The sequence below is a fragment of the Amblyomma americanum genome, chromosome 10 (assembly GCF_052857255.1).
Source record: "Amblyomma americanum isolate KBUSLIRL-KWMA chromosome 10, ASM5285725v1, whole genome shotgun sequence".
Classification (NCBI taxonomy): Eukaryota; Metazoa; Arthropoda; class Arachnida; order Ixodida; family Ixodidae; genus Amblyomma; species Amblyomma americanum.
Window position 1 is genome coordinate 89,340,031 of NC_135506.1, and position 27,929 is coordinate 89,367,959.

General features: G+C 47.7%; 1 protein-coding gene across 5 annotated transcripts in view; it reads right to left on the reverse strand.

Moving 5' to 3' along the window:
• Positions 1-6,582: 6,582 nt before the first annotated feature.
• LOC144106453 (putative sodium-dependent multivitamin transporter) overlaps positions 6,583-27,929 on the reverse strand; it is a 101,351-nt gene continuing 80,004 nt past the window's right edge. For 4 of the 5 annotated variants that reach the window (XM_077639267.1, XM_077639268.1, XM_077639272.1 and 1 more), the window contains 6 exons: positions 27,729-27,796; positions 24,376-24,462; positions 16,877-17,097; positions 16,132-16,238; positions 8,035-8,129; positions 6,583-7,114 (listed from right to left, as the gene is read on the reverse strand). In XM_077639267.1, coding sequence (XP_077495393.1) covers positions 7,034-7,114; positions 8,035-8,129; positions 16,132-16,238; positions 16,877-17,097; positions 24,376-24,462; positions 27,729-27,796 — 659 coding nt within the window. In that variant the 3' untranslated portion in view covers positions 6,583-7,033. The remainder of the gene's footprint in view (positions 7,115-8,034; positions 8,130-16,131; positions 16,239-16,876; positions 17,098-24,375; positions 24,463-27,728; positions 27,797-27,929) is intronic. The other variant, XM_077639270.1, reaches the window with a different exon arrangement.

Below are 27,929 nucleotides of genomic sequence, written 5' to 3' on the forward strand. Positions count from 1 at the left end.
TAAGAAAGATTGTGTTCAAGGATGGATGAATAAATGGAAGATAGGAGCTTCCCTATTTGAGACAGGGTCGTGGCAGTTGGCACCATGCTGGGCTTTTTTTTCCTTTTTATTTGTTTAATGGTGTTATAAATTGGTCTAGAAATCCACCACTTTCCTTAAATCCATTTTCAATCCTACATTTCTAACCTTATGCCACCTCTATGCTTTGGGAGCGGCTGGACCCCTTCTCTCGACCCAACAGTCTTGATGTGGTGCACGTCATGGTGGTGTGTCGGCTTCGCCAGATAGGCCATAGTCGGATACAACTCAAGAGCGAAGCGACTATTTCCCTTCAAAGGGCCCCCTTCCAGCTAATGGCGACGGCCGATTCTCATGACCCTGATAGCGTGACAATGAAAGGAGGGGACTATCCCCGACCATGGAGGAACGGGACAATTCCCTTTTCATCTGCCATTGCCTGTATCAGTGATGGAAGCCGACAGTCACCGAAACCAAGGAGCATAGGGGCAGTGTTTTTTTATTTGTAGTTTTATCAATTGGAGATAAATAAAAGCAGAAGAAAAACAGCACATCCGCCGGTGGGATCCGAGCCCACGACCTCCGAAATTCGCGTCTAATGCTCTACCAACTGCAACTCCATGCATTGCCACGTTAACAGGCTAATGAGAATCGGCCGACGCTATTGGCTGGAAGTGGGTCCTTTGACGGGGGAAAAGCCGATTCGTTATTGAGTTGTATCCGAATATAGGAAATACGGGGCCCCCTACCGTATTCATGTAAGCGCGGCTTATGGAATCTTCATCATCCAAAGTTGGATCGCTCGTGTGTACATCAGGCGAGGCAGCTAAGCGTGACCGGGGGCGGCAGTTCACTGCAGACGAAGTATGCTTGACCATCGCAATGCAGCGAAACGAGTGAAGCGAGCTGCAGCAGCGAAACAATTAACGTTCACCCCCCCCCCCCCCCCAAGTCTCCGACGATGACTCAGCGACAGTTATAAATGCTCTCGCATTTACATATAATAAAAATTGCTAAAGTGCCTAATTATTTTTCTCACCCTTTGTTACATTATTTGGGAACATCTATTTTAATACCTTCTACAGCCCTTGTGGCAGTAAGAACATTGGCTTTTTACAGTGAAAGTTGAGTGCTGAAATGTCGCTTTCTAAGACTTCAACGAAACGCAAAGCTGCAGGCTAAAAGCGGTTTTTCAATTTAGGTTGCAGCAGTCGCATTTCTTCACTGAGTCGCGGGACGAGGCGATGTGTTTAATCTGCCGTCAAACTTTGTCTGTGCCGAAGGAGTACAAGGCGCTATGCCACTTCATGTCCTGTCATCATGACAAGTACGAAATACGTATGACGACGAAGTGGATCAACTGAAGGCGTCACTCGAAAAACAGCAAGGATTTTTCCTAAAGCCTTTTCCTAAAAACAGTGGAAGAGGCGGTGAGAGCAAGATTCATCATTTCTCTTCTATGTGCAAAAAAAAAAAAAACGAAACGCAAAAAGGCGCCCGTTTGCTATGCGATGTCAGTGCACGTTAAAGATCCCCAGTTGGTCGAAATTAATTACCGGTCGCGCTTCAGGTGTCCGCCGAGATGTGAAACAGTTATTGCGACATTTCTCTGCCTGAAAAACAAATTAGCAATTTGCAATTTGACCTCATCATCGTTGTGATGAACTCAAAGCAGCTATATTATAAATTTTAGCAGAAATCCTGCGCACTGACAAAATTCCCATACCAAATGAAGGTTTCATTGGTAAGAATAGTTTACAAAGTAGTGACAAAGAACTGTGTCTAAATTATAGACCTATAGTCATTCTCTCGTTTCTGGCATGCTTGCTATAAGAGGTATTATAAAAGCGCTTGTTGTCATTCTGTGACAAGCACCACCTGTTATCCAAGCCCCAGCACGGTTTTGTGTATAGAAACAATGCCACAACACTGCTTTAGCATCTTGCGGACCTTGTGAATGCAGCCATAGAAAATAATAAAATTGTGCTAGCGCTATTTTTAGACTCTAATTTATTAATTAAAATTAACTCTTATTGGATTCCATGGGCCATACAACCAATCCTTTTCTGACTATTTCAAGAATAGACAACAGATTGTTGGAATAAATGGCGTCAACAGTGCATTACCTCCAACGAAATAAGGTGTGCCGCAGGGATCCGTCATGGAGTGCTCTTTGTTTAATCTCTACATAGAAGACTTAACACAGTTGCATCTGATTTCAAGTAAATATCAGTATGCTGATGATACCGTATTCATCCTAGCGGGACGAAATTAGGATAAAGGCGTGTTTTTGATTCAGCAGGATGTCTGCAAAGTAACAGCGTAGTTAAATATATTTTCCTCTAACTTAATAAAAAAGAAATCAATTAATATGCTTACACAGTCCTCTCAGAAAAATTGTTGTGTCATTCAAGCTCTATATGCGCAGTGATGAGAGACAAAATTGTAAATGTGCCAGTGACGACAAGCCTAAAAAGTGAAGTACTTACGCTGTTAATTGCGGTTCCACGTAAACAATTGTGGTTCCACATAAACTGTTGTGGTTCCATATAAGTTCCTGTGTAAGTCTGTTTCATTTATTTTATCCGGAACGAGGCTCGTTTCGGCTTTTTAAGTTGGACACACACTTTTTCTGCTCCTTTCTGTCCTTTATAAGCGGAGCTTATGTGGAACACGTTCATATTACTGGAATAGCCACCTTGTCGTTTTTTCTCGAAATGGTTCTGTGAAACACAAGTTTCAGTTACTTCATGGCGCGTTCTACATAGAACTAGGTCACTGCTCATGAGATAAATGGGAGACTTCTTTTTTCTTCCGCCGTTGGGCACGTGACCAGAAGGCGCGTGATAGCTGGGCGCCAATGGCCTGGATGTTCCCGCCGCAAAAGGAAAAAAGCGAATACAAATAACCGGTGTAGGCGGTTAAAATGGTCAAAATCATTCGTAGCAAAGCAGTGTCAAAAATTAAAAAAGCGATCCCATTCTAAGGGTAACCAAGGCAGATCATCATAGTCATCATCATCAGCCTGACTTCGCCCACTGCACGGCAAAGGCTTCTCCCATGTCCCTCCAGTCAACCCTGTCCTTTGCCAGCTGAGACCACCGTATGCCTGCAAACTTCTTAATCTCATCCGCCCACTTAACCTTCTGCCGACACCTGCTACGTTTGCCTTCTCTTGGAATCCACTCCATTACCATTAAAAACAAGCGGTTATCTTGCCTTCGCATTATATTCCCCCATTACTTCTTCTTTTTAAATAGGATGTCATTAACAAGCGTTTGTTCCCTCACCCGCTCTTCCCGCTTCCGGTCTCTTAACGTTGCACCTATCATTTTTCTTTCCCTGGCTCGCTGCGTTGTCCTTAACTTAAGCTGAACCATTTTCGTTAGCCTCCACGTTTCTGCCCCGTAGGTGAGTACCGCTAAGATACAGGTCTTGTACACTTTTCTCTTGAGGGAAGTTGGTAAACTGCTATTCATGATCTGAGAGAACCTGCCATATGCGCTCCACCCCATCTTTATCTTTCTAGTTATTTCCCTCTCATGGTCCGGATCAGCGGTCACTACCTGCCCTAAGTATTCCTTTACCACTTCCAGCACCTCGCAGACAATTGTGAACTGCTGTTCTCTTGCTAGACTGTTGAACATAACTTTGGTTTTCTGCATGTTAATTTTTAGACCCACCGTTCTGCTCTGCCTGTCTAACTCATTGATCAGGTATTGCAATTCATTTGTGGCCCTTTTTTATACTTAAGGTGGGGCCAAAGACCCAATTTCCAAGTAATTCATCCAATAAGAGTCGAGCACCTGACAAAGGGAAAGCTTGTACCCATTGTGTCACCGGTGGGTACCCGGCGGCATTGGGGATCGAACCTCGCACCTCCCGCATACGAGGCACATGCTCAGACCACTAGGCCACCGAAGCGGTGGCCCTGTGGTAGAGCATCCGCCTCGCATTCGGGAGGTGCTGGGTTCGATCACCAGTGCCGATGGCCTAGGGGCCTCGCATGCGCGAGGCAATGGGTACAAGATTTCGCCGGCCAGGTTCTCGCTCTTCTGGGATGACATGGTTGGGAAAGAGTCTTGCCACCAAACCGTTGCGTTGACGGGTCAGTGATTCGTTCCACCGTCAAGCAACCATAAATCCGCCTCATGCGGCAGAAGCCCACTTGCGGTCTTTTTTTCTGATGGTGCAATGCCCAACTCTCTTCGAAGACTGATACTCATTCTGATCTGCTGAACACTCGTAGAGCGAACGCATTTAAACTTCATCTAACTGCTGAAACCCCTCTAAGCCTGAAACCATCGACTGAATCATGAACCACCCTTACAGGCTGCGTGTTCGAAACTGGTTTTGCCCCCGAAAGGACGCAGCTGGGTTTTGCAGTGTCTGTTCCAAGAGCACACCCCTGAGGAAGCCGGGCGCGTGGCTGGGGGACGCTTGTACCCATTTTTATTGGTGGGACGGCTGCGGTGGGTTTCGAACCAGCCACCTTCCGCAGCCAACGCGGACGCCCAAGCCCCTAGGCCACGACCCTTTGCATTGCTCCCAAGGCTTTCTTTACTTCCTCTTTCGTTACTGGCGGGATGACGCATTGTTGTTGGCTACTGTCCCTCTCATTAACCTCTCCTGTTCCATTAAAGCCCTTATCCTCCTCTTCTCCCTCTCATTAACTTTCTGATAGATGATAATAATTTTTAATGACGCAAGGGCATCTGCGACCAAGGCGCCCCATCTCACACGGTGTTTTTCGTTTGCTCAAGGTGTGGCCAAAGGCCCGTTTGCCGTGTATTTCACCCTGATTAAGCCGAGCACCAGGCCAGGGGAAGCTTGTACCCATTGTATCAACGGTGAGTGCCCGGCGGCACTAGTGATCAAACCCCGCACCTCCCGCATGCGAAGCGGATGCTCAAACCACTATGCCACCGCTGCGGTTACATTGGCTACAGTATAGATTTGTGTAGAACTCTTCGGCTGCTTTAACTATCTTAACCATATTGCTAATGACATTGCCTCGTTGTCTCTTAACGCGTACATCTGGTTTTACCTATGCATAGTTTCCGGCAGCGATGGCGTAGAGGTTGAGCATCCGCCTCGCGTGCAAGAGGACGGAGGTTCGAATCCCGGGGCTGCGCAATTCTCCACAGGTTTAGAAAAAAAAAACTCCGCGTGTCGATGAAACTGCATATCCAGGCCTGGGGTGCGGTCTGATACCGGTGTCCAGAACCAACAACGCACTCCATCAGAAGAGGATTTGGCCACCCTGATGTAGTACTTCGCCACAACCTTCTTTGAACAAACCAATTAACCAAGGCATATGAAAATGGCAAAAAAGACATCAGGAATCACTTTCCACAAAAAAAAAAGAAACAGCCTACACGTTTTCGTTCAGACACTGCAGCTCTTTATCAAGGAGTGAAGCCAAGCGTATGCTCACACACCTCTCTCCCGGTTTAGAAATAAGAAAAGCTCGGATAATCTCTTGCTTCAGTTTGTCTTTGGCGTGTGCAAGAAAGCTTGTTTTACTTGTTCAATCTCTTGACCAGGTACGTATGCACAGCCAACTAGCCAGTCATAATGTATTATACAGGACTTCTTGCAAGATGTTTTCTAACAGAAAACAGACGATTCATTATGCTAGTTCTGATGTGGTTACTACATACCCCTTTTTCTCTTGAAAAGAATTGAAAGAATGTTCACTTGACGTCCCGCAAAACTGCTTCTTGATGTTTCATAGCTACCCTGAACGACTAGCTAGCTGTCGTGCATATGTCTTGCATGCCTCATCAACATACACGCTAGGTGTGTAACTGAAGTAGCTGTGTTCAACGGACATTAAGGAAGGGGGAAAAGGAGGGATGTGTTGAAAAAAAAAACACACACAGACATTTACGCTTGGTCTTGCTGAGTTGTCGGCTTACGCAGCATAGTGGACATCTAGTCAGTTTAACTTGGAATGTTTAAACAAAAACTGAAGAAAAGTTCAGAGAATGATTAAAACATCCGAATGCACTGCCAAAGCATGCCTTTTACTGCTATTTATTGTAATTGAAGCAGTGCCTGAAATTTGCATGCATTTAGACTTAATTGAGGCCTACACATGATGGCTGATTTAATTCTCGGTCTATATTTTAGGGTTTTAACCAGCGACTCAATTTACGAATACGGTCCTGTGATCCGTCTCTGTTACACCGTTAGTACGCCCTCCAAGCAACGTGGCTGCCACGGAAGCACGCCGCAGCTCTGCCGCAGACAGGCTGGAGGGACCCGGCGAGGCTCTTTCGTGGCTACTAGAGAACGGACACGAAGCACGCAGCCGATTAGTTGTTGTTGCTGTGGTTGCCTGAACAACAACAACAACAACAACAACAACAACAACAACAACAACAACAACAACAACAACAACAACAACAACAACAACAACAACAACAACAACAACAACAACAACAACAACAACAACAACAACAACAACGACGACGACGACGACGACGACGACGACGACGACGACGACGACGACGACGACAACAACAACAACAACAACAACTAATAGTGCCACGTAGAAGACGACAATGAGCGGGCAGTGTCGCGGGACGGAGAGCTCGCGCTAGGCCAGCCAGCTACGAACAGACAACGGACGTTTTTGCTTGGGTTGATACCCATGCGTATTATTGCTTACGCTCTAAATGAGGTGGTTAAGAACTAGCGTTATCGTTTGATCAAAGCAAAAACGTAACATTGTTATAACGTCTCGATGCTAAGTCGGAGTTGTAACGTTTTTGCACTACTTGAGGAAGAACGCCAAGACTTGATGCTTGGTGCCTATCCATCTGTCACACTTTCAGGAGTGCTGGCCGGTCTCAGCAGTGCCATTTGGTCCTCACTTCGCCGCTGCCAGAACTACATAGTTCATGCGACTGTCAGCAGCATTGACGACGGCAGAAAAATTCGTAGGGGCACGGAAGGCCAGTTGATCGAGTCTTTGCCAGTGCTGCAGGAAGCGTGGCTGAGCGGCGGATCACTGAGGTGTATAGATCGAGGAAAGTTCCTCTCGATCGCAGTCGTCCTCGAATTCTCCACAGCCGTCATTTATCGGTTCCTGCGAAGCAATGAGGTGAACTTGATTAGGGCTGGCACGAGACGTGTACATGCGTTGGGCGCATTTATATTCACGTTTCTGTGTAACAGGGGCTACTGCATGCTCGTAACGAGTAGCGTGAACGTAATTATGGGACGCTTCTCTTGCCGGCACGGTTAATAGCGCTTAGTATAAGAAAATTAATGAGAATTATAGCCCCCCTCCCTCCGTAGTCTTTTCTTAGATAGCTAATTATTCGCTTACTTTTCCCGAAGCCGCATGCCGATAATAATAATAATTGGTTTTTTGGGGAAAGGAAATGGTGCAGTATCTGTCTCATATATTGTTGGACACCTGAACCGCCCCGTAAGGGAAAAGATAAAGGAGGGAGTGAAAGAATAAAGGAAGATAAGCCGTAGTGGAGGGCTCCTGAATAATTTCTACCACCTGGGGTCTTTAACGTGCACTGACATCGCACAGCACACGGGCGCCTTAGCGTTTTTCCTCCATAAAAACGCAGCCGCCGCGGTCGGGTTCGAACCCAGGAACTCCGGATCAGTAGTCGAGCGCCCTAACCACTGAGCCACCGCGGCGGGGCATGCCGATAAAATAATTCAATTTTGTGTTCCACTTTGCATCGCGTACGAATGCTTCATTCGCACAAGGCTTAAGTTTATAGTTATGTTATCTCCACAGTGGATAAATAGCTGAAAAACGTTAAGGAAACTTTTAATAACACTTTCAATACACACAAGGAAGCTCTCCACCCATTGCCATACAAGCACGTTAGTTGGTGCTGCCTGTCCAGCGACTAGTTTCCACAGCGCGTCATCGCGGTGAACATGCTTTACGGGGGCTGCTGAGAGGCGATGTTCGCGAGATGCCGGCGTCTCTCATGGCGAGAAGCCGCTCTACACTAGAGGCCAGCGCTCTCCACTCGCCTTGAGGTCCTCGGGCAGCAGGCCTAGCCATGTCCACAGCCGCAAGAAGGCGGGGCTGGAGAGTCGCAGGTTCCGGTCCAACTCGCGCTTCCGGTCTGCAGCACGGGCAACCAGCAGGCGACCAGCGAGATAGAGAGAGAGGGGGGGGGGGTGTAAAAGGTTTTTTTTAAACATAAACTCCTTTGTGACGAAAAATAACACTCGCAAAATGAAAAAAAATGAAAGCAAACAAATGCTGTTTCGGGGCCGACAAGGCATCCTTGTTGTACAGGTAAACCAAGAAAGATTGGTTAGGCTTATTTGCGAAATCGGTTTCACTCGAGTAAATCATTTAAAAATGAAAAAGATATAGTTGTATATAGAAAAAGAAGATAGCTGTTTAGTAAAAGAGCGCCGCTGGCTGTGCGCATCATCGAGAGCTGCTTTCAAATTACGGTGAAACCAGGAATCGAAAATCCTATACCAGATTGTTGTTCAGTTTACCCCTATCCTTATCTGCTACATACGAGCCTGTCATATTTTCTCACAATAAGGTTATCTGCAAAGCAGGAAATGTAGCTGTCGCTTTTTATATTCGATGGAGCCTTGAAATGTCCGGTGTTTTTTTCACATATTTCCTCGATCTGTTAGAACCTATGTTAGAAAGAGGTTTGCGTTTGTCGAGCTAACATCCCTGGCTGCATAAGCCTACACTTTCGACATAATTTTCGATTACATTACTTCTGCGTTGGAAGTTCATTTATGTTCGCAAAACATGCTCCCTGGGTGATAATGTATCATATGAAGCGCATAATGCAATGATGCATTGCAGTGATCCAAATATGCTTGAGCAACTACCCACTAATTCAATTCTTGCCTGTCCTGTCGAAACTGTTCGAAAAGTTATGAGCCTTAGTTTAGTTCAGTTCAGGCGGTTTAACTTCCCAAAGCGACTCAGGCTATGAGGGACACCGTAGTGAAGGGCTCTGGAAATTTCGACCACTTGGAATTCTTTAACGTGCACTGACATGGCACAGTACACAGGCCTCTAAAATTTTGCCTCCATCGAACCCGTGTCTTTGGGGTCAGCAGCGGAGCGCCATAACCACTGAGCCCCCGCGGCGAACCTATGAAACTTAGGATACAGAAACTTCTGATAAATATAATATAATCAGTACTTGACAGTACAGAATAAGACATTAAGTCTACATAATCAGCCTTGCTTAACATAAAGAATTAGGTAAGAAATTTAGAACGAAGGCTATAGACGCTTGAAATATTTCTAGATCTCCGGAAAGTATTTGATTCTACATGTCAAGATGTCCTTCTTATAGTAATTATTAAGTCTGCTATGTGCGGACTATTTAGAGATTTAACGTCACCTATCTAAGCGCTATCATTATGTTGTTATTATGGATAAATACGTATCTCCGCAGCATCCCGCTAATAAGGAGTTCCGCTAAGAACCATTCTCGGACCATTGCTGTTAATAACATTTATAAGTGATTTATATTGTGTTCCAAGCACCCTTAAGTTAATTATGCATGCGGATGACACACACATTTTTCTTCAGCAGTTCTCTCTGAGAAATCAGACACGATGTCAATAACTGTTTGCTTCACGTGCCGTGCTAACAATTGTTAACGTGAGCAAGTTACGACTGACCATAAAAAACTACATGCTGTCCGTGCCAGTAAATATCCTTAACGAATATGCCATGGAGATATGGTTTAAAGATAAAAGAATAGCTGAAGTCAAAACGGAAAAAAAGTTCGCATGTAGCATGAAGAACATTTCTCCTCGAACTTTTGCGTGAACAGTATCGTAGCAGACATTAGAAAGACATATAAATGGCCGTTTGAAGTTTGTGCACTTGCTCCCAGTGGCTGCATTGTTCCCTTTATTACTCGATTTTAATCCAAATTACAACAAATTAATTACCTTGCAGAAAAAAATGTTTAGTTGAGGGATGTGAGCTTTCGGTATAAAGACTGCGAACAAGGTCGTTTTTCCTGAAATATTAATTGTTAGATACGAATGAAATTTATTATTTCAAAATGCTTCAGCACAAAAACAAGACACAGTTAGCAATCAATGCATTAACCTCTAATGCAAGTAATTCCAATACACTTCGTGTAGAGAGTCGATGACCCGGTGAACAGATAACAAAAAAAACGGACAGCAACAGTATGACTAGCTAAAACGTAACCTTTTAAGAAAATATGTGAAATAATGAGCCTCAGTGGTATTTTCGCACAGACACACACACACACGCACACACACACACACGCACGCACGCACGCACACACACGCACACACACGCACACACACGCACACGCACGCACACACACACACGCACACGCACACACACGCACACACACACACGCGAAGGAAGCCAACAGTCGCCGAAACCAAGGCTCACAGTGAAATAATTCTGTATTTTTCATAAGTATTTTTTATTACTTCGATTAATCTGTCGCTTAAAGAAAATTACTTATAAACCAGCAGAAAAACATCCATGCCGTCGGTGGGATCCGAACCCACGGCGTCCGAGTATCGCGTCCGGTGCTCTACCAACTGAGCTACGGTGACGCCTGTCCAGTCTGCTGCTCTCGTGGGTATTTATGTTTATTGCGTGTAAGCGAACCTTGAGAGTGTTCACCAGCGCCACCCTCGTCCATAGCGGCGAACGAAGCACGATCTTGTCAAGTAACCACCTGTTGTGGGACTGCCCGGCGTTGAAGCCGACGAGAATTTGGCACCTGGCGTCAGTGGGACTCTCACCGGACAATCCGGATTCACATTGTTACGTGGTCCAGGCGGGAACGACGCGAGAACGCCCGGGCACAGCACACAGGTCAAGAGCACAAGGCGGCCCGCACAGAGCACCAGGCACAGAGCACCGAATCCCAGAGCACGCGCGCCTCCAAGAGTCTTCATTCATCTCTTCTCCTATCCGTTGCATGGCCCCCGGTCGCAAAAAAACACCGTCTCGGTGGAAATTAGGGAGGGGCAAGGGATTGCGACACGTAGGGCTTGAGGCGAGAGACGTGGACAACGTCACTCTGAGATGCACCGGAGGTGGTCTCCGGAAAGGCCGGGGCAATCTCGTAGGTGACGGCGGTGACCTGGCGGAGCACACGGTATGGGCCAGCATAGCGGGACATTAGTATTTCGCAAAGCCCGACACGGCGTGTGGGCGACCAAAGCAAGACGAGGGCTCCAGGGGAAAAAGTTACCATGTGGTGGCGGCGGTCGTAGTAGTCCTGCTGTGAAACCTGCGAGGCTTGTAGGCGGGAGCGAGCCAGCTGGCGGGCGTGGTCGGCGCGGGCAATAGCGTCATGGGCATATTCAGAAGGCGGGGAAGGAGATGTCGGAAGCAGCGTGTCCAAAGGTAATTGGGGTTCACGACCGTACAACAGATAGAACGGGGAGTAACCGGCAGTGTCATGGCGAGAAGAATTGTAAGCGAAGGTCACGTATGGAAGGGCTATGTCCCAGTCCCGATGGTCCGGGGAAACTACATGGCGAGCATATCCGTGAGAGTGCGGTTGAGGCGCTCTGTAAGACCGTTGGTTTGGGGATGATAGGCGGTGGTCAGCTTATGTTTTGTTGAGCAGGAACGGAGAATGTCGTCGACAACTTTAGAGAGAAAGCAACGGCCGCGGTCGGTGAGAAGTTGGCGGGGGGCACCATGACGGAGGATGAGGTCGTAGAGGAGAAAATCGGCCACGTCGGTAGCAGTACTGGTGGGGAGGGCCCGCGTGATGGCATAGCGAGTAGCATAATCTGTCGCAACGGCAATCCATTTGTTTCCAGAGGTGGACTCCGGAAACGGGCCCAAAAAATCCAAGCCAACACGATAGAATGGTTCAGGGGGCACATCAACAGGCTGGAGCAAACCCGCGGAGAGCGTGGCTGGACGTTTCCGGCGCTGGCACTGGTCGCAGGCACGAACATAGCGGCGGACGGACTGGTAGAGACGGGGCCAAAAGAAGCGACGACGCACGCGGGCGTAAGTGCGCGAGACACCCAGATGTCCAGCAGTGGGGAGGTCATGGAGCTCGTGGAGGACGTCGTTGCGCAGATGCTTCGGGACAACGAGCAGTAGGTCTGGGCCGGCCGGGTTCAGGCTTCTGCGGTAGAGTGTGTCATGATGAAGTACCAACCGGCGCAGGGCAGGGTCAGATGGAGAGGTTCTGAGGCGGGAAATTATAGAGCGGAGCTCGATATCTCGTCGCTGCTCATCGCCAAGGTGAGTAAGAGCAGAGAGCGAGAAGAGGTCAGCGGCGGTGTCACTGCCAGAATGATCAGACGAGTCAACGGGATATCGGGAGAGGCAGTCAGCATCAGTGTGTAGCCTGCCGGACTTATATACCACGGTATAGTCGTAGTCTTGGAGGTGTAAAGCCCAGCGACCTAGGCGGCCAGTAGGATCTTTCAGTGATGAGAGCCAGCAGAGCGCATGGTGGTCGGTGACAACCGTAAACGGGCGGCCGTACAAATATGGGCGGAATTTCCCAACCGCCCAGACAAGGGCTAAGCACTCACGTTCGGTAATTGAGTAATTGCGCTCCGGGGCGGAGAGGAGGCGGCTGGCGTAGGCGATGACACGGTGCTGTTCGGATTGCCTCTGAGAGAGAATAGCGCCGATGCCATAGCCGCTGGCGTCTGTGCGGACTTCAGTGGGAGCTTTCACATCGAAGTGGGCCAGAACTGGCGTGGTAGTAAGCTTCAATATCAAGGTGGAAAACGCGTGTGCTTGGTCGGGTCCCCAGATGAAGGTGGCTTCCTTTTTCAGGAGGTCGGTGAGGGGGCGGGCGATGTCGGCGAAGCCTTCAACAAATCGACGAAAGTAGGAGCACAGCCCTAAGAAGCTGCGGACGTCGTTACAAGAACGTGGCTGAGGAAAGTCTTTAACGGCTCGGATCTTATCAGGGTCAGGGTGCACCCCCGTGTCGTCGACGACATGACCCAAGATGGCGAGTTGACGGCGCGCGAAACGGCACTTAGACGAGTTGAGCTGCAGGCCAGCATGACGAAAGAGGGAAAGGATCTGAGAAAGGTCAGTGAGGTGAGAGGAAAACGAGGGCGAAAAGACAATGACGTCGTCGAGATAGCACAGGCAGGTGGACCACTTAAAGCCTTGCAAAAGAGCATCCATCATGCGTTCAAATGTGGCTGGTGCATTGCATAATCCGAAAGGCATAACTTTGAATTGATAAAGGCCATCAGGAGTCACAAAAGCGGTTTTCTCACGGTCCTGTTCATCTACAGCAATTTGCCAGTAGCCGGAGCGAAGATCTATGGACGAGAAGAATTTGGCACCATGGAGGCAGTCAAGCGCGTCATCGATACGCGGCAGGGGGTACACGTCCTTTTTAGTGATCTTATTCAGGTGGCGATAATCAATGCAAAAACGCCATGAGCCATCCTTTTTCCTGACAAGGACGACGGGTGAGGCCCAGGGACTGTGTGAGGGTTCGATAATGTTTTTTTCTAGCATTTTAGTAACTTCCGCATTGATTACTTGACGCTCGGCGTGAGAGACCCGGTAAGGGCGGCGGCGGATGGGAGGGGCATCGCCTGTTTCAATGCGGTGCCTGACGGCGAGAGTTTGACCCAGCGCGGCGTTGTTCACGTCAAAAATATCCGAAAAAGATTCGAGAAGGGCACGAAGCTTGGCAGTTTGATCGGGATGGAGGTCGGTAGCCATCATGGTGGTGAAGGTGTCGGTCGACAGAAGAGACTGCCGGCGCGGTGCGGCGGTTTCTGGAACTGGGGTAGCGGGCAACGTAGCCACGTGGCAAGGAGCGAGAAAGGATAGCGTAGCGACGCATATGCCGGACGGTAGCACTTGAGAAGTGAGGCCGAAGTTGAGGAAAGGCAGAGAGAGGACGTTGGCTTGGACGGTGGCAATGGTATGAGGTAGGGCAACGTTACGGGTCAGGAGGAGGTCAAGATTGGGAGTGACGAGATAGTCGCCATCGGGAACTGGGTGAGATGGGGTCAATGGAACAAAAGAGGCGGTTCGGGATGACAGGCGAGCATATGCGATACTAAATAGTCGCAGTGATACATCAAGTGGGTCTGAATCCAGCATTGGAAGGGCGAGGTGTAGAACACCCTCCGAGCAGTCAATGAGGGCGGAATGGTCAGTCAAAAAATCTAAGCCGAGGATAAGGTCATGGGCACAGGTGTTCAGCACGGTGAACTTAACTGGTATACTCTGGCTGGCAATAGTAACGCGCGCGGTACATATACCGTCCACAGCAGGCGTGCCACCATCCGCGACACACACACGGGACGTTGCAGGCGTTAGGACTTTGCGGAGGCGACGGCGGAGGGCAGCACTCATCACTGATACATGAGCACCGGTGTCAATCAGGGCGCGCACAGGAACACGGTCGATAGTGACGTTCAGAAGATTAGGTCGAGTGGTCGAGAGAGGATTTGTAGTCCGGGCCGTTGATGCAGCGTCACCTCCGGGAGCTGCATCACTTAGTTTTCCAATTGGGAGCGGCTGCGAGAAGGCGACTGGGGGGAACGAGAGCGGCGGCCCTGCGGGGACGGAGAGCGGGAGAATCGGCGTGGAGGGGGTACAGCTGGTGCAGGCGGTTCGGACGGGGCACGGGTCGAGAAGTTGTGGGATGAGGCGGGACTGTAGAAGGAGGGGAAGACGTTGCGGGGCGTTGAAGACCATGGACTACGGCAATGACGGGCGATGTGGCCAATGCGAGAGCACCGGAAGCAAATGGGACGGTCGTCCGCCGTGCGCCAGTCATTAGAATTGCGGGAACGGGGCAGAGAATAATAGGTGCGACGAAAAGCACAGGGAGGGGGCTGGGGGGTGTCCGGGCTTCTGATGGCGCACACTGCTGGAGCGAGGTTCAGATGAGCGAGTTCCTGCCGCACGACGGCCTGAATCAGCGACACAGCGGGCAGGGTTGTATCAAGGACGGAGGGCGGGGATATCACAGGTGCGAGGGCCTCCAGTTCACGTCGGACGATCCGGGTGACTGAATCGGTGACGGCAGGGGCGTCCGAGGGCGTGCGGGATGGTGATCGGTGGTCCTCACAGGAAGATGTCGCGGCCGTGTTGGGAAGGCGAGAAAACGACGGCGAAATGCGGCGGCCTTTGACTTGCTCAAATCGACGGCACTCGTTTATGATGGAGTCAATTGAGGTACAGTCTTTGCAAACAAGCAAGTGGAACGCATCGTCGGCAATGCCTTTGAGCACGTGGCCCACTTTATCGGTCTCACTCATTGCGGCGTCGACCTTGTGACAAAGCGCCAAGATGTCCTGAATGTAGGCCACGTAGCGGATTTTACGCTGCGCACAACACGCAGCTTCGTAGTACTCGTCAGGCCGGGACTACCACCATGGCTCCACCCGGCCGGTCCAGGAGCCCCACTACCCCTCCTTTCGTCATCATGGCTCCACCTCGCGACCCCGGCACCTCCACCAAAGATGTTACGTGGTCCAGGCGGGAACGACGCGAGAACGCCCGGGCACAGCACACAGGTCAAGAGCACAAGGCGGCCCGCACAGAGCACCAGGCACAGAGCACCGAATCCCAGAGCACGCGCGCCTCCAAGAGTCTTCATTCATCTCTTCTTCTATCCGTTGCAATATATTGCATGGACACAGGGTCCATATCATCGTTCACTTCTTAATTCCATCAGATCAGCTCAACTTTTTTCATTTATTTAAGCATCTTACTCATCTCTCACTTCATAGTTTTTATGCCCTTAGGCAATAAATATCGCTTCAAAAAAAAAAAGAATACTTGTTCGTTAGTCGGTGTGCCGAAATTTCGGGAATGAAGACTTGTGAAACTCGATTTTAAGAGCGCTTGTCGTGTTTCGACAAATTTAGAGTTAGATTTTCAATGCCCGTGTGAAGAACATGTCAAGGCTAATTAATGCGATCTGGGCGACTGTCATACAAACTGCAACATGGATTTTGTGCGGATGAAGATAGAACCTGAGTTCTGGTAGACAGGTTATTCTGACCGTTGCATGCAAAGAATACGAAATAACTGAAAGTTCTGTTCAAGGGGGACAATGCGTGAAGTGCCCACCCTGAAATTGAAAGAAGCAATATTATCCTCACCGAGTAGAACGCTGAGCACGACGCTGAAAGCCACAGTGGCAAACATGGCGACGAAGGAAGTCCAGTACGAGGAGAGCCGGTACAGTGGGAATACGTCACTCTCCGCACTGCCAGAAAAAGAGGTTCATCGATCAACTAACGTATTGAGTCAATAATGTTTTATATTTTTGCTGTTCCGTCTACACTTTGTTCACTGGCTGCGCTACTGCAAACTGGACAAGCGATTATAATAGATGACAGGATAAATCGGCTTCTTAATTGCATGGGAGTGGCAAAATAAAACTAAAATTCTCTCTTGAAGCTCTAAAGGAAGAGTTTAACTTATGTATTAATCGTGCCCAATCCAGACCCCGTCGACGACAATTTAACAACACTTCACCAACAGCTGACCACAAGCTGCTCTTGTGATGTCACAAGCAGTACTGCTTTTCCGACAGTAACTGAGTAGCACTAAGCAGCAAACCATTGAAGTTTTGTAATTTCCCATTGTCGTTACAGGGGATCTTGGTATGATATACGTGTGTTCTTTGTGATATATGTTACTGGCGTAGTAATGAACGTACAGTGAGCTGGCAGATGGACACCTCATGCTGCCGAGCGAAAAATATAAGGAGAGATATTGATGGTTTGTTATGCATCTATACTATGAGCGCTTTGCAACATTTAATATGTTCTAATATACAAGATTTTTATTTCGTACACCGCAACATAGCGTAGAATATCTCGGCGTTCGCGCAAAACTTGCCTGTTTGGAGATATTTCTCGGCCAACGCAGCTGCGATTGGTAATCCCTTGAGTCATCTGCGACACACTAATGACACCGAGGGTCTCAGTGACTCCGCTGACGTTGTGGGCGCAGCGAAGAAGCGTTGTGGCCATCCTTGTTGGTTCCAGCCCGGACAGCGTCCGACCCACGGTCTGCCAGAGTTCGAGCGCGAAGACTGCCGATGTGGCCACTGCTGTTCCCTGTGAGAAAAAGAAATAAATTTAGCGAGTTCCACCTTGCCACTTTTGCCTTTGGGAACGTTGCCCCATTGGCAGTGCTTGACAGACGCAAATACTAGCTATGATTGGAAATGCAGATTTCAAACGCGTGGTTTGCATACTGACCTTCGAGATCCTCGGGAGAAGAGGTTGCGTTTTTGTTTGCTGTGTTTGCATCTATGCATGTATTTGTATATATTCTCATCTTCCTTCTGTTTACATGGGAATGCATCGAAACCCTTTTTCTTTTCCTCGGCACCAGTGCAGTGTAGTGGTCAAGAGAATCATCGCCTAGGGCGGACTTTCTGACTCCCTATGCAAATAAACCTCGCTCGTTCTCTCTCTGCTTTCAGGTCAGCACTGTTTTGTTTGGAATAACGAATGTCATTACGTACGAAACTAAAATTTCAGCCTAAGAAATATTGCCTGAAGACTTCACTTATTTTACATCCGCAGTAATCTTCTCTAACGAGCAATGACGACTAGAAGAAGGCGTCGGCGGGAAGCTGCTTATTAGGCGAACTTGCGCTGACAAACACAAGAGAGTGCTATGGTAGCAATAGCAGTACCTGCACTGCATCGTCATTGCCCTAAAATGGACCATCGTTTTAGGATACACTCAGTTTAAGGACGGCACCGAACTGTCACAAGAAAGCACTTAAAAGAGGAAAAACATCTCGTGCATAATAGAAGCTTGCCGCAAGAAACCATGTCAGTTCCAGAGCGCCCTAGTAGTGCACTGCATCGTCAACAAAGTGGGCACGTCGGTACCATGAGGACGTAGCATATGACCCTGTTCGTGTTCATTCCGCTGATGTAGTTCGAAACGTTGTGTGCTTTCATCGCACCCGACAGCGCGCTTCTTGCGGCTGCCCACCTGCCCTTCCCGATCGCAGCGGTTTCCACTGAGCGGGCACAAGCTCCATGGGAAATGCGCATCATCCGTGGACAATGCCTCCGACCTTCCACGCTATCCATTTATTGTTCAACGCGAGGCAAAGTTAATTGGTTTGTTCATAGAAGGCAGAACGGGGCAGAAACGTGGAGGCTAATGAAATGGGTTCAGATTAAGTTAAGGACAACGCAGCGAGCCAGGGAAAGAAAAATGATAGGTGTAACATTAAGAGACCAGAAGCGGGCAGAGTGGGTGAGGAAAAATGCGGGGTAATGACATCTTAGTCGAAATCAAGAGGAATAAATAGTCCTTGAGGGTAACGGAGTGGATTCCAAGAGAAGGCAAGCATAGCGGCGGGTAGGGGGGGGGGGGGGAGGTTAGGGCAGAAGGTTAGGAGGCCGAATGAAATTAAGAAGTTGGCAGGCATAGGATGGGCGGACCTGGCAAATGACAGGGTTAATTGGAGACACATAGGAGAGGCATTTGCCCTGCAGTGGGTGTAGTCAGGCTAATGATGATGTGTGGCAAGGCCACTGGGCGAGGTGACATCACAAGGATGTAGCCTGAGAACCCGTTCGTGTTCATTCCGCAGGTGCAAAAATACTGCGGAAACTATATTCGTTCGAATTAGACCTTTAGATTCATGATGCCATGCCCACATGTGTCCTGTCCGTGGTTACAAGTTGTCCCGTTCATCAAAAAGCTGTTGTTACCGTTCGGAGATATTGAACTAAATCCGCGCCCCGAGCTGTCACAATTTACAAAACAGCTGAGAAATGTAAATACATAGACAGACATTAAATATATAAAAGAGAATAGACTCCCTGACATGGACGACAAATTAGACGCCATATCAGCGCTAGAGTGTAAAGTCGCCTCCTGTCCTGACAAGCTTGCTTCAATGAATCGCCTAGTTCAGGCCTGAGATAATAGTATTTAGAACTTAGATTAAAAAGAACAGGAGATCGAACTTAATCGTGTGTAGCCGTCCAGAAGAGCAGGAAAAGACTAGAAAATTCCTGGACCGCACCATTAATAAGAAGGTAATTAAAAAAACGCTTGGATACAGCAAATTTGACATAGAGCGATTTACCGTTTGGTAAAGCCAGCACGCACCATTACTAAGAAGATAATTAAAAAAACGCTTGGATACAGCAAATTTGACATAGAGCGATTTACCGTTTGGTAAAGCCAGCACGCACCATTACTAAGAAGATAATTAAAAAAAACGCTTGGATACAGCAAATTTGACATAGAGCGATTTACCGTTTGGTAAAGCTAGCACTGAATAAAGTCAGAGGCCAGTTAAATTTCAACCACTCAATTTGCAGCGGAAGGATAAAATTGAAAAGAAAGAGTTTCAACTGGAAAACAGCACGCTTTCTGCCGGCGTAGATTTTCGACGCTTTGAAAGAACGACACAGTTCCTATCAGAAGCGTCACGAGTGCCATGGACGGTGTTGGATCTTAATTTTGTGCGAACTAAACAAGAGCCGTAAACCGACGGCTTCGATAAGATGGAACGCTATTCACCGTAAGCGCGAAACATTCCGAAGGGCATTTAAGACGACTTACGTGCCGAGAATGCGAAATCATGCACGCTGGGTGTACGGCTGCGGCGATGCAGTGGCCCGCAAAGCTGAACTGTTCGCGCCACCCGAACGGAAGTCGATGAAGACGATGATAGCCGAACCCAGTGAGATAGACTTGCAGTAGTTAATTTTCAACAACTGGTACTTCTTTGGAGTGTGCGGATGTGCAGTTCAACGAAATGTGAGGTGTCCATGACACTCCTGCACTGCAGAATACCGCGACTAAATCTTTATGTCGATCTGGGTTAACGCTGACCAACCTCTGCGAGTCTTGTGCCGAAATTGAGTCAAAAGATCACTTTTTTCTCTTTTGCCGGCGGTTCGCTTCTCTCCGTAGAACATACTTGGAGATCCCCCTCGCACGACAGGGGCTACCTCTGTCTATTCCGATCCTCCTCTCCTTTGGGACGAGCGCCGAGGGATATGCCTTGAAACCAGTGTGCAATTTTATTCACGGATATAATATTGCATCAGGTAGATTTTTATGGTAGAATGTGATTCACAGCTTTTTCATTTACGTTTTTTATCACCTTTATAATACAAATTCGAGTCTTCACAAAATTATCCAATTACTCCACTCGTTACCCATGTGTGCATGCGTTTGCATCAGCAATGCGCACCCTGGTCAATCCCCCGCCGTAGGTGCGTGCCATTCGGCCTGAGGAGATCATCATAACCACCATCAGACTTGCAGTTTAGCGCGCGGGTTGTTGTGCTATGGTGATGGCGTACTACTCTAATGCAGTGACCAGAGAAGCTGATATGTTTGTGCCGGCCTGCGTTCTAAACCCAGTTCGGGAGAAATTTTTTCTTGATTTCCTGATGATGTATAGGCACTGTCGATGACTTCTTAAGGCCACATGGGTTTTTCAGACCGTTTGGCGTGGACAGCTATGACAATGCCTGATTTTTCTCCTCATGAGCCATATAATGATTTCGCATTAATAAAGCGGCTGTTGAAGAAACGCGAGCAACGAGACCTGATCTCCAAACTAAGAGGGACACCTGCAAGCTCAGCACGCCGATAAATAAACCATTATTTCGAAATATTTCAGGCAAACTTTATAAAAAATGACCCCCGAAAGTTTTGGCGATTTATAAGCGACGCAAAGAAACCTGTTTCCAAAATATCATTATCTGTGTGTCAGGGTCATGTACGTTGCGCGCTCTCCCTCCCTACCCCTCTGAACTGAATTTGATTACGTACAAAGCTGTGTTTTCAATCCTCCTGAACTTGGAAAACTAGAATGTCGTCTCGGCTTGACTATATTCCTAAAACGTTCCTTCGTAATGCGGAAACAGTTGCCAAGTTCCTTGCTATGTACCTCCCTGTTATCTCTGAAAGTCCGAGCTGAATAAAAGAAAGCTCGAATCGTGCCTATTTTAGACAAAGTGACTACCTGGCAATAAAAATTTAACGCCCTGTGCATTATTTCTCTACTGCTGCAAACTGATGAAGCTTGACATCGCTAACCGTATTCATGAATTTTTTAGGACAACCTGGTCCTACGAATTACAACCACGGTTCCCAGAAAGGATACTCTACAATGGCACACTTAGTATCCGCAGTTCACACCTGCGCTTTAGTACTCGATCGACAGCAGCGGTTAGATTGACGCAACCTTTTTAGATATCAGCAAAGCGCTTGACATAGTCACCACAATAGCATAATACAGAAACTGACTTCTATTTGTCTCCCGCAGGTTCTTATTTCTTAGATAAGGGATGACTTAATCAAGCAAAAATAATACGTCATTCTCACTAGGGCAACAGCCCACTTCTCTTCCTCTCACGTCTGGTGTGCCCCAGGGAAGTGGCCTGGGGCCATTACTGCTTTAGCTTTATATTAATGACATTGTTCACGAAGTTTATCCTGCTGTCTAGATCCGACTGCATGCTGAAGACTGCGCATTCCCGAAATTAGTGCTGCTCAGCATCAACGCGACCTGAATGCTAGCGTTACTAGGAAATGGAACTGGTGCATGCAGTCGTTCGAGAATGGTTTTGAATTGCGGTAAGACTGTTTCCCTCCTTATCATTCGTAAAAAGAATCCTATAAAACATACATGTAAGCGTTGGTCTTTAGCTCCACTCACTATGATCAAATACTTAGATGTGGCAAATAAATACTCACGATGTGGCTTGGCACGCCCATAATGACCGTATCTGTTCATGGGCCTTTAAAGAAACTGTGCTTCCTTATGCACAAACTTCGGGATTCTCTCACGCAAAACTTGTTAGTTACCTTTCTTTAATACCCGTAAAAACTCGAATACCCGTGCGTAATATGGGATCCGTACACTTCATCGAATATACGGAAGACTGAAAAAATACAAAAGAATGTTCTCACGTTCGCTGAACTAAGAGCCTTCAAAAATTATGAGGACGCTTAAGCTTCTCCTTAAGAGTAAACGTAATAGCGCCTTTTTCGTTTTTTTTAATTAGTAAAACATAAGTACACATCCCCAGTACACAGAAAGAAGCAGCAAAGAAACAATCCGAGGATTGTTCTCTTACAGCTCCTTTCGTTGCCTGTTTAAAGTCTTTTTGCTCATCAGACAGTACACCATCCACTGACCCCTATCTTCTGAGAGATCTTGCTGCTTGTGCTGTTCTACTTCAAATGTTTCATCTCACAGGCAACACAAATCCTAGTTACACATGCCGATTTCCTTCTTTACTCTCCTTTATCGTGCACAAGCTTTGCACAGACGGCTCTGCGCTCCCTTTTCGGGCATGGATGCATCTCGTAGGGGACTGCACAGTGTGCTTTGGCTGTGAGATTGTGACTTTGAGCTTGACTGTGCTTCGACTTTGGTTTTCTCTTGTCTTGTTCTTAATTTTATTTTTGCTTCCCGGCTTTCTGTTGCGGCCTGCACACTTTGAGTGTCTGATGGTGATTGTAACTGTTACTTTGATTCTTCTGTGGTCTTGGCTTTTTCTTGCTTTATTTTAAATTTTTTACTTGCCTGCTTTTCGTCGTGGCCTGCACTCTGTGCTTTGACTTACTGATCGTGACTGTGACCTTGGCCATGCTGTGAGATTGGTTTTCCCATGCTTTGTTTTTAATTTAATTTTTACTTCCCTGTTTTGCGTCCTGGCCTACACTCTGTGCTTTGACTGTCTGATTCTGACTGTGACCTTAACTGTGCTGTGACTTTGTGTTTCTAGTGTTTTGTTTTTACTTTTTACTTGCTTGCTTTTCGTTGTGGCATGCACACTGTGCTTTGACTGTCTGTGATTGTGACTGTGACCTTGACTGTGCTGTGACTTTGGTTTTCTCTTCTTTTGTTTTTAATTTTTTTACTTGCCTGCTTTTCGTCGTGGCCTGCATTCTGTTCTTTGACTCTGATTGTGACTGACTTTCTCTTGCTTTGTTTTCAATTTATTTTACATCCTTGCCTTTTGTCATTGCCTGCACACTGTGGTTTGACTGTCTGACTGTGACCGGGATTTTAACTTGTAGTGATGTTGGTTTTTATAGTTTTTTTTTGTTTTGACTCCTCTGATTTTTCATTTAAACTTTGTTTTTTGTTTAAAATGCTTAGCTTTTTTCATTTATCTTGAATTGGCTTTACGCCCATCAAGTGTTGGTGGTCCGGGCTCCTTCGCTCTCTTTCTTTTATGTCGTTTTACATTTTTTGGGAGGACCAATAAAAGGTTAACAGGTCGTCTAGCTCTTCCATGCACGAGGAGAAATCCGTTCGTGAATATCTATAGCATTAAAAATAACCGGAAGTGAACTTTGCTGATGGGCTGAAACTGTTTTAGAGATGCTCGAAGGCCACGTACTACATTCGAAATGCGTGACAAAGGCTTTCAATGGTAAAAATATTCACAGAATGTCTTCCAAAGTTTAACCTGCAGGCTTTTAAGTCTGCAAATTGAATAAAGAGAGCATAAAATTTCCTATACGGTACAGTTACTCATACGCGGTACAGAAGCTCAAACGAAAGATGATGATGATGACGATGAATTTTTATGGCGCAAGGGCATCTGAGGCCAAAGAGCGCCATGACACAAGGTATTTTCGATTTCTCAAGGTGGGGTCAAAGACCAATTTCCCAAGAATTTCACCCTAAATAAGCCGAGCACCAGACCAGGGGAAAACTTGTACCCATTGTATCACCGGTGGGTACCCGGCGGCACTGGGGATCGAACCCCGCACCTCCCGCATGCGAGGCGGATGCTCTACCACTCGGCCACCGCGGCGGTTCAAAGGAAAGAATTGAATTGAATGAAACAATCTTCAAATACCACAAGGTATGACCAGGGGTACTATTTCTTTGCAGACCAATGGCTGTTACCAAGGGCCGGAGAAATGCGTTCACGTACTTTGTGATACTGGTCACTAGTAATTTGTAGCTTATTAAAGAAAGGAATGAAACAGCAGCCGATACTTTAAATGTCCGTTCTTGGCCGAAATACGGGCGACGAATCATGCTTCAGCAGAAGAAATGGGGAGAGCTTGAATATTCTCAGCTTAAAGTGATTTGAAAAATTAGCTTTTAATTATTTTGGCGTACCAGCCCTGATCGTGAAGTGGAGGCATATCAGATTGGTCCATCATGAAGAGGCTCCCCCCGCTATGGTATTTAAAGCCACACGCAGAATGAGGGGCTATTTTGTGAAGTAGTAATGTTAATATAATTAATAAGGCGACCCTATACCGCAAATTGTTAGGCCGTACCGTAAAACTGACCACCCCATGCATTCGTAAACCATTCATCTTAGCTTGTTTCTTTGTAAGCGTGACATGGAAATGGCACTCACCCTGGTATTGATCCACGGCAGACAGATGGCGACAATAACCATGCCGGAAAATGGGCCGGAAGCTCCACTGTATAGGGCCATGAGGATCTGCATAGAATAATTAAGGCCACGAACATGCCTCAATTAACCCCGGTTTCTGTAAGGCGAAGAGCTTCACAATCTTCGGGATAGCTGAACTACTTTACCGTGTCTATAATGATCTAACACGCATAAAACTTGTTGAATAATACAGCAGGGATTTTTCCCAGCACGCGTGTATGTGTGGATTGGAGAGATATTGGAAACGCCCATTACTACGGTAGGCATGGTTCGTCTGCTGCTGCTGCTGATGATTACGTGCACATTTACGCGATAAGGTTAAAGATCCCCGCCAAACCCGTCGTCGTCGGCGCGTCGAGAAAAGCAGGTGGTCCGTCTTCCATATAGGTCACGTGACCGTGTGATGTCCAACAACTTGTCATTTTTGGCAAGTTTCCTCGCTATCAGCGGATTGCGTGGAAACTGCCTTCCGTAGCAGATGGTAGCTAAATTAATGATTGGTCGCGAGAGGTTGCTTTTTGCTCGGGAACTGACACCCAGGTCTCACAAGCGCTGCCGGTTGCTGTGTTTAAAACTTCCACTTTGCGGGGTAATGGCGCATCGCTTAACAGCTGAACCACTACAAGAGCGTTGTGTATGCTTTCACCTTTTGTTTTATTGCTGTTTTTCCCTGTTTTTCATTCTCTTCCTCGAAATTCATCTGCCGTAGCATGTCAGAAAAACAACAAGGAACACCTTACCTGTATTCATTGAAATTTCTCTCTCTCACTGCGCCAGAAACGGTATGAGGACTCTCCGCGATATATGAATATAAAGTAGACAGCGGCCAATTCGGCACATATTGGCATGTATGCAGCACCTAGGCGACAGAGATGGAGTACTTGCGCGGGCGGGATCTCTATTGCTATCGCATGTACACTTAAGGGTAGGTTAAGCGATATGTGGTGGTTTAAGAAAGAAGAGCGTCCGGGTCTGCCATGTGATATGCAAAGAAGACCTCAGCTCTCTGAAGGGACCCAATACAGCTATCACGTCATACCCTTAGACGGAGCTTATGTTTTCAGGAAACTCGCAGATAGAAACTCACTTCAATAAAAAAAAATGAATGAGTGACGACGAAGCTGTGGTGCGCGCTTGTGAGCTGTTCGGATGTGTCAGGCCATCAGCCCTCGGTCTCGCAGAATACCTCGGCCATCACATAACAATTGTGGGAGGTAGCGAAATACAATCACAGGCCCCAAGTTGGATCTCTGCAGTATCCGCTACCTCGCCACTATCATCATGTCTACTGAATCCGCCCCATCTCTTTCCACCATTGTCCTGGCTCACCCCGGCGAATCAGGAACATTCTGCGGGACCAACGACGTTGATGCTTACGACATCGACTACATTCAGGAAGTCCTGGCCTTGTGCCGTAGGGATGACAAAGACATGTCCAAAGCAGACTGAGTCGGCCACATACTAAAAGATATTGCCGAAGACACCTTTAACCTCCGGCTATGTAAAGGCTGTTCAGTGGTCGTTTCTGTTCTGGAGGTGTGCCGGAGCTTCGAGCAGGCCAAACACAGGCACCTTTCGAACCGCTTTCACTTGCTGCCGAAAATCGCTGCCAGCTCCTCATGGGATGATCTGCCCACACTGCGGCATCCTTCTGACCCTGTTGTTGCGACTCGCATTGTGCGCCGAAAACTGTAGGCGATCACGCCCGCTGTCCACATCCTTGCCCACATCCAGGATGGACCACAACACCATGACCTACATCCAGGCCGTCGTTCGCTAGGAGCTTGTGAACATGACCGTACGCCGTGCTCGCGTCGTGGACATTAATTCCGGCCCGGACTCTTCAGTGACCGCGTCTACCACTTGCAGTACCAGCTTCTCGCCTCAGTACCAATGCCGCAACGCTGCTGAATGGCGTATCCCTGATGATCATCCGATCTGCTATACGCGCTCACGCATCGGACACATCTGCCGTCACTACAGCAGCTCCTTCCCCGCCACCCCATTCCTTTTCTTTCGTTGAACGTCGCAGCGGCTACTCCCCGCGCCGGTACTCATCTCGTCCAGATCCAGCCGGTGACAAGCCCGCACCGTCAGCTCGTAAATCCATACGCTCACCATCCCCGCAAGGACGCCAATTCCGTTCTGTTCTCGCCCGCCGCCACTGAACTACGTCCAATTCCCCCCACTCGTCGGAAAAATAGGTGATGCAGCCCGCGGAAGTGACGATGCATCACTGACCCGGTCTCAAAATCCTCTCTTGACCGTCGCTCCCCAACTTAATCTCCTTATTGTTCTTGAGGATGGTGTCCCGGTCACTGTTGCTGGTACCCACGTGTCTTTCCTGAGCTCTTCCTTGCGCCGCCACTTCAAGAAAGCTTTAATGCCAGCTGCCATGCGCAACGTACGAGTCGCCGATTGCAGCACTGCTGCCGTGACTAGAATGGGCACCGCGCGAGGCTGCATTTCCGGTCGTTGTGTCCCAGTTCTGTTTACCCTCCTGACTAGCTGCTCTGAGGGCGTGGTCCCGGGCCTTGACTTTTTAACTGCCCATTCATCTGGCCTTCTTCGATTGGATCCACCAGCTCACCTTTCAGGAAGTTTATTTCATTTCTTACTGAAATTAAATAAACTTCAAACTTCAAACTTCAAACCTCAAGCTGCCGTCTGAATTCCTATGTCGCCTTTTCTGCTCGCCCCTGCCTTAGAAAACCAATCAGGAACGTTCTTGACGACACCAAAAACGTTAATAGCGTTAAGTGACGGCAAGCTGATGAATGAGATAGGAGATGGTTACAAGTTGTTAATGGCGGGTGCCATGGCGCGAGCACTATTGCCCGCGTCACTGCACAATTCGTCGTCTTCTAAAAAGTCCGTCACAATAGCGAAAAAGTGCGGGCCTCCTGAGGAGAGACGTGCGGATATATTCATTGTTGTTGCAAAATTTTCCAATATATGAAAAATTAAGTTGATAAACTCTTTCCCGCTGCAAAATGTTTTCGTTTAGAATTGCTGGATAAGAAGAAAGGCGTTAAAGGGAGCAAATGGTTGGTGAATCCTGCAGGAAAGAATATGTCCATATGCACTGTGAACATTTCCTGTGTACGCGCTTTTGTCGGAGTTCGGCTTTTACTTCGGTGCTAAGGCAGTCAAAGCCTGCATGGACCGCCTTGCCTGTCTCTAAACCTTGCCGCAGTAATTAGTTATCACCATGGCCGACCAGCGGGAGCACAACCTTGTCGTCGTCCATGCATAACAAGCTCGTAGGCATCAAGACAAGCCCAGCGGGTGGTCTGTGTTGCTCGTGCCCTTACCCTTGTCGCTGTTCCCATGTAAGGCACCGCGACGGCGAACGCTGTCATCAGGGCACCGCTGCCGAACTCTGCGCGGAACATTTGGAACACAGAAATAATGTCAAAGGCAGAATTGCTATTGATATCTTGTCTTTCAGACGCATCAACTACAGTGAAAGGAAAGCGCAACTGTCGCTGGTAGCGGGCACATGCTGTGCCCTA